The following is a 12,983-nucleotide window of genomic DNA, read 5'->3' as shown; positions in this document are numbered from 1 at the left end:
CATGTAACTTTAACTTTTAATTTTATATACAGATCCCTAGAGAGTTAAGGAATTTTAGAAACCACATAGAAATCGTTAGAGAGGGAATGATTCTATGAAAGAGGAAGTAGGTCTTTTGAAGACATCATCAAGCAAATGCCCACAGCTCAGTAGAACATTCCTGCCAGATACCAAATAGCCATCACCTCAGCACAGTCACTCTGTCCTCTGTGCGTAGAAAATCATACAAGGTGGTCTTTCTGTTATGTTCTATGTCATGTACATTAGAAAACCAAGTGCATCGGGGAAGAATACTAGGAGTATAAGAATACTCCTCATCAGTCTAGTTACATCAAAGGTTGTACCCAAACTTAATTATTAAAAAAAAAAAGGAAAACAAAAAGAGTAATGAAATATAGTAGTTCAATTCTAATGTTTACAAATTGCTGTGATGTCTTTGTACTTTTGCCCCTTCCACAGATAGCAGTTCACGCAGAAGCAAAAGTGACCCATTTAAAACATTGCTCGAAGGGTCTTCCCATCAGTCTTAGGCCAAACTTCAGCGTCGTTACCAGGCCTCTTGGGCCTTACGTGATATGCCCTCTACTGGCCTGATCTCTCTTCTCTCTCTCATCCATCCCTCTTTACTTCACTTGGTCACCCTGGCCTCTATTCACGGAAGAATCATTCTTGATCTTGCCTCAGAGTATTTGGACTTGCTAGGTCCTAGCAACTTCTTCTTTGGATATTTTTGCAGTTTTCTCTAACTTCATTTAAATCTTTATTCAAATATCACCTATTCAAAGAGGCAGCTCCTGCTCCCTGCTCTGAAATCACCATCCACATTTATTCTTTATCCTCTTACCCTCTTTTTCTTCCTAGCATTTTGTCACTAGCTAGCTATAAATTATATATCTATACAATATCTCTGTCTTCTCTTTCTCCCTGAGTATTATGCAAGCTCCGTGAGGGTGGGTACAGGGTTTATTTTGCCAAATAAATGTAGCACTTGACAAAATAAATGGCTGAATATGGATTTTAATTTTTATCAATTCTTATATTTTAATGAGAGACTGCTTCTATTAATCTATTCCAGGAGTTTATCCTTAGACAATGCTTCATATTGTTTTTACATATGTATTTGTAAATAGGCATTGTAGAATTTGGAAATGTTTTGTGTAAGGTTTTTCCTTATTCCATTAAATATGCAACCATATTGCTTACTGTAGTTTTTTAAAGCTTATGTTTTAATATCTTATCCAGTATGAAAATGATTTAAATATAAAAACACCTCTTTAATTGGATTATTCAAGACTGTCTGAATCAGTCAAATCTCAAGAGACTTTGTAATTTTATGCACAAGCTAAATCATATTATGTTTTGTTTAATGGAGTTAAATATTTGGTACTCTCAGTCAATTATGACTGCTAATTAGAAACATTGATTTAAAGTGACTTGCGTTTGATCTTTTGAAGTAGTTCTCTTCCAACATGTCTTGCTCCTTCAAATGCTATTGAATTCTACCATTTGAATGTTCAATTCAATTACCTGAATTATCCAAATTTAAATTCTCAAAAGATAGGTATGGTAGAAGTATTCAAATATATATTTTTTTCATTGTGAGATAGAAAAATATCGAAAGATGAGGCATTGTCTGTATTACAAAGTTCCTAATGTACTTTGCAATTTTAACAAAGTCAGAATCAATGTCAATTTAACTCTTTTGGGAAATTATATTTTAAAAAGCTGCATCAGTCATTTAAAAGAGGTTTTTGGCTAAGCTATTTATATAAACAATAGTATTAATTTATAAAATACAGTCATGGAAAGGTTATATCATATAGATAATGGAAATGACTATTTGTATTTATTTAATATATAGTACCTCATTTATAATACAGTGTTCTATTGATTTTTTAAATCAAATGTTTCTCATGACAAAAATCAATATGGCATTTTAAAAGATATTTTGTCCAATATATGGCAGTCCTCTGGACAGGACACTCAGACACTGATCCTTCTGTTCCTCTCTTGGTTCCACTGTAAATTCGTTAAAGGGATGTTAATTCCTTGAAGTATAGTACTATAATTGATACATTCAAATTAATTGTCTAATCCACTATTATATCACAAAGATGAATATTTTTATAAATTTTTCATTGACATATAGTTGATTTACAACGTTTCAGGAGTGCAGCAAAGTGATTCAGTTACATACATATGTTCTTTTTTAGCTTTTTTTTTCATTAGAAGTTATTACAAAATATTGAATATAGTTCCCTATGCTATACAGTAGGTCCTTGTTGTTTACCTATTCACAAAGATTAATAGTAATACATTAGCATTATTTGGCTTCTAGGTTTTTTCTCTTTTAAAATACGCAAACCAATAAATAACAAACAAATAATTTGTAATATTTAGTCTGTATTTTAATGGACCAAAAAAAAAAAAAAACTTCCACCATTTCCTAGGGAGGAAGACAGAGTTTAAATAGAAGAGCTAGGGACTTTTCCCAGATAAATCTCATAATTATATTGTCCATTGACTGCTGTATACATCCCTTTTGCCCATGTCTTGTATGAAAGTGTCTACTGCATTTTTCCTATTTCTTGAGTGTGTGGGAGCCAGACACCTTGTTTCCTTCCATTGCAAGTTTTCAAATGAAGAGTAAGTGTAACAAAGGAGAGGACCTAGAGAGCCCTTCTGTGCCTGGATCTAATTTAACTTAAATTCCTGGGTAATGAACTCAATCCTGTTGCTGTATTGGCAGGAGACTTTTGTTTGCATTGAAAGGATACAGTGTATATTTCATGTGAGAGGAAAGAAAATTTGCTGTCAAAAGAAAGAATATGGCTTTAAAAAATTTAGCCACAAATATCCTGGTACACTTCTTATTAAGAGGTGATGTCTAACAAAAAACCAAACAACCCAATCCAAAAATAGGCAGAAGACCTAAACAAGCAGTTCTCCAAAGAAGACATACAAATGGCCAATAAACACATGAAAAAATGCTCAATATCGCTGATTATCAGAGAAATGCAAAACTACAGTAATGTATCACCTCACTCCAGTCAGAATGGCCATAATTAAAAAGTCGACCAGCAGTAAATGCTGAACAGGGTGTGGGTGAAAAGTGAACACTCCTACACTGTTGGTGAGAATGTAGTTTGGTGCAGCTATTATGGAAAACAATATGGAGATTTCTCAAGAAACTAAAATTAGACTTACCATATCATCCAGCAATCCCACTCCTGGGCATATATCCAGAAGGTATTCTAATTCAACAAGATACATGCAACCCCAATGTTCACAGCAGCACTATTTACAATAGCCAAGACATGGAAACAACCTAAATGGCCATCGACAGATGACTGGATAAAGAAGTTGTGGTATATATATACAATGGAATACTACTCAGCCATAAAAAGGAATAAAATACTGCCATTTACAGCAACATGGATGGACCTGGAAATCATACATTCTAAGTGAAGTAAGCCAGAAAGAGAAGGAAAAATACCATAATACAGCAATCATATGTGGAATCTTAAAAAAATAAAAGACACAAATGAACTTATTTATAAAACAGAAACAGACTCACAGACATAGAAAACAAATCTATGGTTACCAGGGGGAAACGGAGGCAGGGAAGGGATAAATTAGGAGTTCGGGTTTTGCAAATATTAACTACTACATATAAAGTAGATAAAGGACAAATTTCTTCTGTATAGCACAGGGAACTATATTCAACATCTTGTAGTAACCTATAATGAAAGAGAACAAGAAACGAATATATGTGTGTATATGTATGGCTGAAATATTATGCTGTACACCAGAAACTGACACAAGAGTGTAAACTGACTTTACTTCAATTAAAAAAAAAAAAGAGGTGATGTCTGTGTTCCCCACCCTCCCCCACCGCACTTTGCTCCACCTTGAAGTTAAAGTACCTGCTCTGACAATGAAAAGTATATGATGTATCTCCACTGCTGGGTCATGAAAGGCCATAAAGTTTCTGCCTTTTTTCACTGGAAAACTAGGTTGTAAGAGCCCATAGCCACTGTTCTGTGTCATTGCCAACACGTCACAGAGAGGCCCCATGCAGGCATTCTTGATAGACAGTCCCAGCTGAACATAGCCTTTGCCTCACAGTTTACTAGATGCTAGACAATGTGAATTTCATATTGTTGAGGTGTGGATTTTTCTGGCAGGCAGGAAAGTTCCTTGCACAGCACCTTGATCATTTAAAGGCTTCTTGAAAACTGTGTGGGCAGGCATGAATTAGCCTTTTCCCTAGGGCAAGTTCAGCCTTACTATTGACTGTGACTCTTCTTAGATATCTACTGAGCATAGAGTCTCACAAGTGCTCCGAGAGTATTCTACCTTCTGACTTTTCCAAACTTCCAAGTCTCCTAGTCCTGTCTGAATTCTTGGAAATTTCGAATTTAGATTTCTCCTATTGTTCATTGCTTGGCCTCATGTAGTCTAACCTTATGCATGCAATACTTCATATTAGAGGCAACTCTAGGGCATGTTCATGCAAATTTCTAAAGCACTCTAATCACCTAATGTTTTCTGCAAAATTACTCAGCCCAGCAAGCTTCAGTGGCCTCAGCTTCTCCTAACTCCTCCTGTCTCACCTCAATTCAGCAAGACCTCTAGGCTCTTCTTGGGTTCCCCACCCTGTGCACAGTGGACTAGAAAGTGCATCCAGGCAAAAACTTGGGGCAATCGTGGGGCTCTCCTCACCTGTCTCCCTTCTTTCTTGTTTTCCAATATCTAGAAAACAGAAGCTACTTCATATAATTTGTCTAGTTTTTCAGTTATTTACAGTAGGAGTAGAAGTTCAATTGCAGTTACTACCTCATGGCCAAAAACAGAAATCCCCATTTGAATCTAATACTTATTTGTACCAGAGGCATAAGTCTGGGCATAAATAAAGAATCCCCCCATATATTAAATGATATAATAATCATAGTAGTAGTCAAAATTTTAACATATTATATACATTTTGTCCTTTGTCAAATAGTGCCGTTAAATCTACTGAACGCAAACAGCATGTTGTATATTACTACAATACCGTTACAGATTCCAATAATTTCAGAAATTTGACACATTTTTATATTTTTATGATGATGTTAATGTGAAATGAAACTAAAATTCAAATACATACACTATCATTCATATAAAATGTATTTATTGCATGTTAAAAGATGGTTGGAAGGGGAAAACTATCCATTCATGGAAATGTTTTTGGTTGCAGATCCCACAACTGAATTTCCTCACTTAAGTAGATAAGAAACTCCTGTTTCATTATTATAGTTTTTGCATATAATTTTGCTAACATTCACATCACAAAAATAGCTCCTTTTGTAAATGTTGATTATCTCATTTCAAAGTTCTATATCAGTCTTCAGATTTCTCTTTGAAGGCAGAGCAATTTTCCTGTTCCGTGTTGCATGGGACCATAATCATTCCTGCTAGAGTTAAGGTTTGAACTTTGGAATTTACATTTCAGAAGAAGAAATGCTGCATAATTTAAGGAGCAAAGCCCACATTAAATTTAGAATACCTAGTTGCCTTTTATCACCGTTTCTCTGTGCTCTTTGCACTGACAAAAGATGCAGTCCGAACTGGGTAATTACTTTAAAGATGTTGAACGAAATACTCTGATCGATAGACAGTGTTCCTGCATTTCCTAAAAAATCGAAACAATTGTGTACAGAGTTTGTTGTAGAAAGTGTTCCGGTGTTAAGAAAAGCAACCGCATATTCTTCTCAAGTAAGAATTCTCTATTTCTTGAAGAATTCCTTATTGGAGGGTTCACTTTTTTTTTTAAAGGATCAGCTGCACAGTATTTTATTTGGTTTTTCCTGGCTGTTACTCAGTTCTTGCCTCTGACAACTCAATTTCGAGTGTTTTATGAGGTTAACTAAATCAGGGAGGAATTATAAATAGAGGTGCCAAATGAGGGTGTGAAGAAATGAGGAACAAAATCAAACTTGAGGGCAGTTGGGAGGGAGGAAATAATCAAAGAGAATAGCGGTGCCTAGTGGGACGTGTTGAGTTTATTCAGGAAAGCACCCATCTCCTTTTTGAAAAATAATCATAATGTCAAATATAGAATTAATCAGTTTTCTTAGAGGCACAGACAATATGACTGTGATCATTTTGTGACATACTTAGTGAAGAACAACCAGAGTTGTACCGCTTTGTCCTGATGACTAAGGAAGTTGCCAGGGGCGAGTCATTCAGGGGCGCCTGCGCGGTGACCGTGGATTTCAGGAGGCGCGGGTGACGGTGGAAGGCGCACGCTCGCAACCCCGAGCCCGGCGCGGGGAGGGGGCGCGGCGCTCGGTTTCCTTCCCCGCCTCGGCGGCCCCTGGTGCGCATGCTCAGTCCTGCTCGGTCCGCTTCTTTGACTTTTTTTCTGGGCGGCGCGGAGACCAGGGACTGGCTCCGGGATGGGAAGCGAAGCCCGCGGAGGGGCGGCGGCGGCGGCGCTGTGAGGAGCAGCCGGCGGGAGGCAGCTGCCGCTCGTCGGTGAGCATCTGGGCAGCGCCACCATGACGCTTCGTAAGAAGAGCACCAGGAGCCCCCCCCCCCCCCCCAGTCCTGAGCCACGAATTCGTCCTGCAGAATCATGCGGACCTCGTCGCCTGCATGGGGCTGTTCTTCGTGCTGGGGCTCATGTTCGAGGGAACAGCAGAAGTATCCATCGTTTTCATGACTCTCCAGCACGGGGTTACCTTCCCTGCAGCAGACGCAGAAGAACAAGCTACGGAATCCAAGTTCCTCTACTATTACGGTATCAGAGATTTGGCCACGGTGTTCTTCTACATGCTGATGACAATCATCATTCACGCCACAATTCAAGAGTATGTGTTGGATAAAATTACCAGGCGAAGACAGTTCCCCAAAGCGAAACAAAGCAGATTTAATGAATCTGGTCAGTTTAGTGTGTTCTACCTGGTCTCTTGTATTTGGGGCACATTCATTCTAGTCTCCGAAAACTGCCTGTCAGACCCAGCTCTCTTATGGAGGGCTCGTGACATGATGACGTTTCAGATGAAGTTTTTCTACATCTCTCAGTTGGCTTACTGGTTTCATGCCTTTCCAGAACTCTACTTCCGGAGAATAAAAAACCAAGATCTCCCACGTCAAGTAGTCCACATCGGCCTTCACCTCTTCCACATTGAGGGAGCTTATCTCTTGTACTTGAATCACCTGGGGCTGGTGCTTTTGATGATGCATTATTTTGTGGAATTCCTTTCCCACCTTTGCGACCTGTTTTATTTTAAGGATGAAAAGTACCAGAAAGAGGTTTCTCTGTGGGCCATTGTGTTTATCTTGGGTCGACTTGTAACTTTAATTGCTTCCGTCATCAGTGTTGGGTTTTACCTGGCTGGAGGGAAGAATGGGAATCCAGATGCCTTTACTGGAAATGTAAACGTGTTGGCAGCTAAAATTGCTGTTCTGTCATCCAGTTGCGCTATCCAAGCATACATAACATGGAATTTATTTAATGACGAGCTTCAGAGGTGGATGGAGGAAGATGCTCCTCTTCAGGCCCCAGGTATGAAGAAGAAACGGACTAAAGGCAGGTCTTCTAGAAAAGGAACAGAAAACGGTGTGGTACCTTCATAAAGAGGAGACTCTCCACATAAGAGGAAAGAAAAATCTTCATAATGATAAACAAGTTCATTGATTAGTGTCTCCAAAGAAGACTCCCCTTTTCTATAAGTTACCTTTTTTTGCTGAAGACTTTTCTGTTCTTGAAAACTGTGCTTTCTTTGATTTTTGCTTTTGTACTATGTAATGCATTTTTTATAAAGACCTTTGAGGGGAAGATGATTATTACGAGTGGGAAAATTTTTGGTTTAGACTATCATCAAAATGGTTTAGGTTCACCACGATATTTTTCTTTTTTTTACTTTTGAATGTTTTCCTAATGATTTGTAGAGAGAACTACAAAATTCCGCATAGTTCTTGCTCCCGCCAATCTTTTATAACATTAGCAAGGTGGTCTGTTATGGGAATGACATATTTTTAATGTTCTCTTCCAGGATAAAATAGAAATAATACGAAGGTGAAAATCAACATCATTAAATTTTCAGTATTCTCTAATTCTTAGAATTATTTTTGAATTTACAACTGTAGAAAAGATGTGAAAACCACCAAAATAATAATATTTATAAGTAGTGGTTGTTAGTATTACATCTCACTAAAAAACCAAGATACTAATGGTTAACAGGTGGAGACTTACTGCTATATATCAAAGTATCTTGAATTAATATAAAATTATTACTGAGAGGTAAAATCATGCTTGTCCATTTTAAACACTTGTAAACTGGAAATCAGAAAATTAAATAATGTAAAAAAGGAAATCAGACTTAAATAGCTTTTTCTGATATGTTTATGAAAATTATTCTTAATGAGGTTTGTTATAAGTTTGGTATCTGCAGCATCTTAGAATAATATTGTTTAACCTCAAAATCATTTTGAAAAATAGTGCTTACTTGATTTATATCTATAAAGAATGTCAGCTAATTACATATGGAAAACATTTAATGTACTAACCTTAAATAATCTTTAAAGTCATAGTCTTATGGAAGGCTTTTCAAAATAATGTTATAATTATAGCTTTGCTTCCATCTTTAATTGGGAAACATTTATCTGTATGAGACAAATTTTGGTGATACATATATATGTTGTGTCTTTACATAAACCAGTACAAACAATGGGCTGCAGTGGGTGAATATTTATCATATTTATTTTCTTCTCTCAACCTACAGTTTGATTTTATTTCCATAATGTGCGTGCTTATATATTTTTTTCAGGAGACAGTGCTTTAAAAATGTGCTATGATAAGGCCAAGTATTTCCTATTCCCCTCTAGTTTCTTCTATTATGTCTTGTATCTCTCTGCTTTTAATAACATTCTATTTGGCTTGTACGTAATTCAGCTTTTTCAATTACGGAGGTCCCTGCAAATTAAACTTAGCATAGGTGTATTGCAGACCAAAGACAGAGGAGCCATTCTTGGCAAAACATTCTTTTCTGTTCTTTCTTCTTTGAGAGATATAATCTATCATCCTACTAATTTTTTTTTCCTCAATTGCCTAATACTATAATTTTATTACCATATACTCTAGGTCCAAAGTACAATAACTCCACTTTAACCAACCAGTGTGCAATTATAAAACAAAGATTTTCAACTCCTCATAACAGAGGAGAGTGGTCTTCCTCATTTTTAAAGAATTCTCCCGTTACTTGTAACTCCACTTTTGATAACAGGTTTCTTATGCATTACATACATAATTCATTTGCCAATAAATGCAGGCTTGTCTCAAAGTGGCCAATAATTGGAAAAAAGTGTTTCCTCATGTGATTGATAATGTCAAGAGTTAAACTGGGATTGACATTAAATATGATTAGGGCTCAGATTGATTTCCCTGGGATTTGCTGGGCTCTGTCCCCCTCAGATTGACTTTCCACTTGGCAGTAGATGACCACAGATGTTTTAGGCTTGATGTCTGTACACCATATACATGGTAGAAAGGAAGAGAGGAAACCTGATTTCTAAAATTCCTGAAACACTGAGTGTTACCTTATTTTGTAAAGGGGTTTACTCAGCTGATTGGTTAAATTAGGTTATATGTTTTACCTGCACAAAAAGGCAAATTCCCTTTTGTGTAAAATAGGGGTTCACAAGAAGTAGGAAGTTTACTGAGGAAAAAGGGGAAGGATGCTGGGTACATCTCAGACATTCATGAGTTCAATAAGTGTTTCAGAAAATAAACGTATGCCAAGTAAATTATGAAAGCAACACTGCAAATGAAATTCAGCACAATACAAATTGCTAAGTCTCTCCCTTTTAAAATTACATTCTGAAAAACTCATGCTACAGTAAATCTCAGTGTGACAATTTGGTTTCTGTCAAAATTGGATTGCATGGAAACAAGTTTCCATTATCATTATTCAAGGTTTTATTAAAACAGGCATTAGTTAACCCTGGGAAAGGCCAAATAACCAATTAAGCAACAAATGTTACGAAAGTCATAAAGATATATCTGATATTCGAATTTCCTGAATTTGAATACTCTGCTCTGATTTATTTGCTTCAGTGCTTGCAAAACTTTATTCTTTAAATCTATAGGTGTAGACTTTCTAGGATGAATTTAGAGTGAGTTTTCTTCAAAAAATATTTTGCTGGCAATTATTCAAAAGTACATCTCAAGGGAGGGTATAGCTCAGTGGTATAGTGTGTGCTTAGCATGCACGAAGTCCTGGGTTCAAGCCCCAGTATCTCCACGAAATCAATCAATCAATCAATCAATCAAATTCCCCCTCAAAAAAAAAAAAAAAAAAACCAAAACCAAAAACTCAATAAAAGTATATCTTACTTTTCTTAACAAATAGTAGAAATGTGTTTTTAAACCTGCTTTATTTTGTAAGAAACAAGGAAGTTATTTTCCAAGTGATCAGAATAATTCTTCACTTCATTTCAGTCAGAAAACAACCTGTAGCTATTTCTTCATTTCTTTCTCATCAGTATTTAACCATCAGTAGAGGAAATACGTATCGCCAATAGTGTATTAACTCAAAATGGATTCAAGGAGATTTGAGTTACAGCATTAGTTTTTAAAGTTTTCTTGAAGACTTAAAATATTATTTTTTACTTTTATTGAAATGTAGTTGATTTACAATGTTAGTTTAAAGTGTATAGCAAAGCAATTCAGTTATACATACACATACATACATATTTTTTTCTTTTCAGATTCTTTCCCATCATGTGTTATTATAAGAAATTGAATATAGTTCCCTGTGCTATACAGTAGGTCTTTGTTGTTTATCTATTTCGTATATAGTAATGTATATCTGTCAATCCCGAACTCCTAATTTATGCCTCCCTCACTCTTTCCTCTTTGGTAACCATAGTTTGTTAAAATATTCTGATAGCCTTTTAATTTGGAAAAACATGGATAAAGTTTTAAGTTCTCACTCAACTAGACTAATGAGAATAATTTATATAGAATAAGAATAGATTTACTACTGATGCTTCACCCAGGTAATGACATATTGGAGCAGTTCCTGAGATGAATTTCTTGGGGAGAAGTAATTTTGAGAATGTGGAATACGGACTGGGCTAGGACTTTGGTACTTGAATTCAGGGCAGAAAATGCATTCCAGTGGGGAGCACAGACCACTGTAATCTGGTGACTTCTCTGATGAAGAGGATAGACAGTGTGCTGGGTATATGGAAGTAATTGAGGCTTAATGACAGACTAGATTCCCAGAGAATTCACAAATACTCCCACTTCCTGAGTTTCTCTGGAAATAGAGGGTTTTTTTTTTCTCTGTCATCTTTCAATCAAATTTACATCCTGTGTGAAACTTCCATACTGAATAAGACAGACTAGTGTCTGCCAGTTCCCCTCAAGCATGTAGAAAAATGATCACAAATCCATCATACAAAAGTCCCTACATTTCTAGATATTAAATTAGAATTGGTCTCATGATTATACAGCCACATGACAACCTAAATTTTGCCATCTAAATCCCCATAAGCAAATCCTACATTACATCCCCCCAGGCCAGAATATACAGTCTTTTCAAGTGTGCATGGTCTATTCTCGAGGACAGACCACACACTTGGGCACAAAAGAAGCCTCAGCAAATTTAAGAAGATAGAAATCATTTCAAGCATCTTTTCTGATCACAATGGCATGAAACTTGAAATCAACCACAGACAAACAAATAAGGGAAAAAAAAAAAAAGCAAATCCTTTTTAGGCCCTGTACTACATCTGGCACTTTTAAGTATACAATAAATGTGGTCATACATTAAGGAAGCTGCCTCTGAGGCAGTTGACCTGCTTTGTTCTATTGTGTTTGGCTACTGCATTGTGTCAGCTAATCTTTTTCATTTTACAGTTTGAAAATACATTGATATATAAACCAACCATTTCAGGGGATATTTATAAAACATAGGAAATGACAATGGGATGTGTTATGTAGTTTAAGGTTTGCTTGAATTTTAAAATGTAAAGAGTTAAATTAACTTCACAGTAATGATGTGTGCATCTTCTGTCCATTAGAGTGATCAGAGTTGCTATTAAGAGATATGGCTACTCAATAATTAAGGCAAAATATCTATTTTAAATAAAGGGAACGTGAACTCTCTGAATTCAAAATAAAAAAAAAAATACTCCAATACCAACAGCATCATTCACCAAATCAAGTAAGGTCAGTGCACAGAATATCATGGCTTGAGGAAAATTTAAGAAAAGAGCTCTTTCCTCATATGCCATTGTAATTTCACCTAAGCCATTACACACTGAAAAGCACATCCAAAGACAGATTTAATATTCCTGCCTTGTGCTGCGTTTATTGTCTAATTAATTTTTAAAAAGCTGTTTCTCAAATAAGGAAAACCAGTAAAGTTGCCACAGTTGTCGATATAAACATTAAAGTATAATTTTTAAACTTTAATGAATTGTTTCTTTAAAAAGATGTTTCTAGTTGTATTGTTATAAGTTCAGCAGAGGAAGGTAATAATAAGATTATAAATAATGGTTAACAAAGGAAGTCTGGGTTAGGCCCTTGCTGTGGCCCTTAGAGCTGGGTGAACTTGGGAAGACACCTCAGCATTCTCAGTCTTGGCTTGCATGTCACTAAAATGAGATATTGATATATTTCAAAAAGAAACTACTCTAGAGATTAAAAAGTTATGTGTTTACAAAGTCATAGTGGGTATGAGTGTGTATGTGTGTGTGTGTGTATATACTACTGTTATTAAGGGATGTGGCTTAACAAGATAACACTTGTTCATGGAGTGTCTGTCTATATACTTATATATGCTATAAATGTATACAGTCTCATTTAACCTATACTTACATATGCACTTATGCATACAGATAGATTTTCCCCTATACATTTACTTATTTATTTTTCAATAGACCTTACTTTTAGAGCAGGTTTAGTTTTAGTTTATAGCAAAGCTGAG

At 36.0% G+C, this 12,983-nt stretch overlaps 1 protein-coding gene across 1 annotated transcript; it reads left to right on the top strand.

Moving 5' to 3' along the window:
• Nucleotides 1-6,639: 6,639 nt before the first annotated feature.
• On the top strand, nt 6,640-7,748 carry TRAM1L1 (translocation associated membrane protein 1 like 1). Its single transcript, XM_032491502.1, has one exon. It carries the CDS (start codon nt 6,640-6,642, stop codon nt 7,621-7,623), a length of 984 nt encoding a protein of 327 aa, XP_032347393.1. The 3' UTR covers nt 7,624-7,748.
• Nucleotides 7,749-12,983: the final 5,235 nt, after the last annotated feature.

This window comes from Camelus ferus, chromosome 2 (genome assembly GCF_009834535.1).
Source record: "Camelus ferus isolate YT-003-E chromosome 2, BCGSAC_Cfer_1.0, whole genome shotgun sequence".
Taxonomy (NCBI): domain Eukaryota; kingdom Metazoa; phylum Chordata; class Mammalia; order Artiodactyla; family Camelidae; genus Camelus; species Camelus ferus.
Note: the sequence above shows the minus strand (reverse complement) of the source record. Positions and strands in the feature narration are given on the sequence as shown.

Excerpts from the sequence above, each read along its gene's own strand:
- TRAM1L1 (XM_032491502.1), top strand. The coding sequence starts at position 6,640 with ATGGGGCTGTTCTTCGTGCTGGGGCTCATGTTCGAGGGAACAGCAGAA.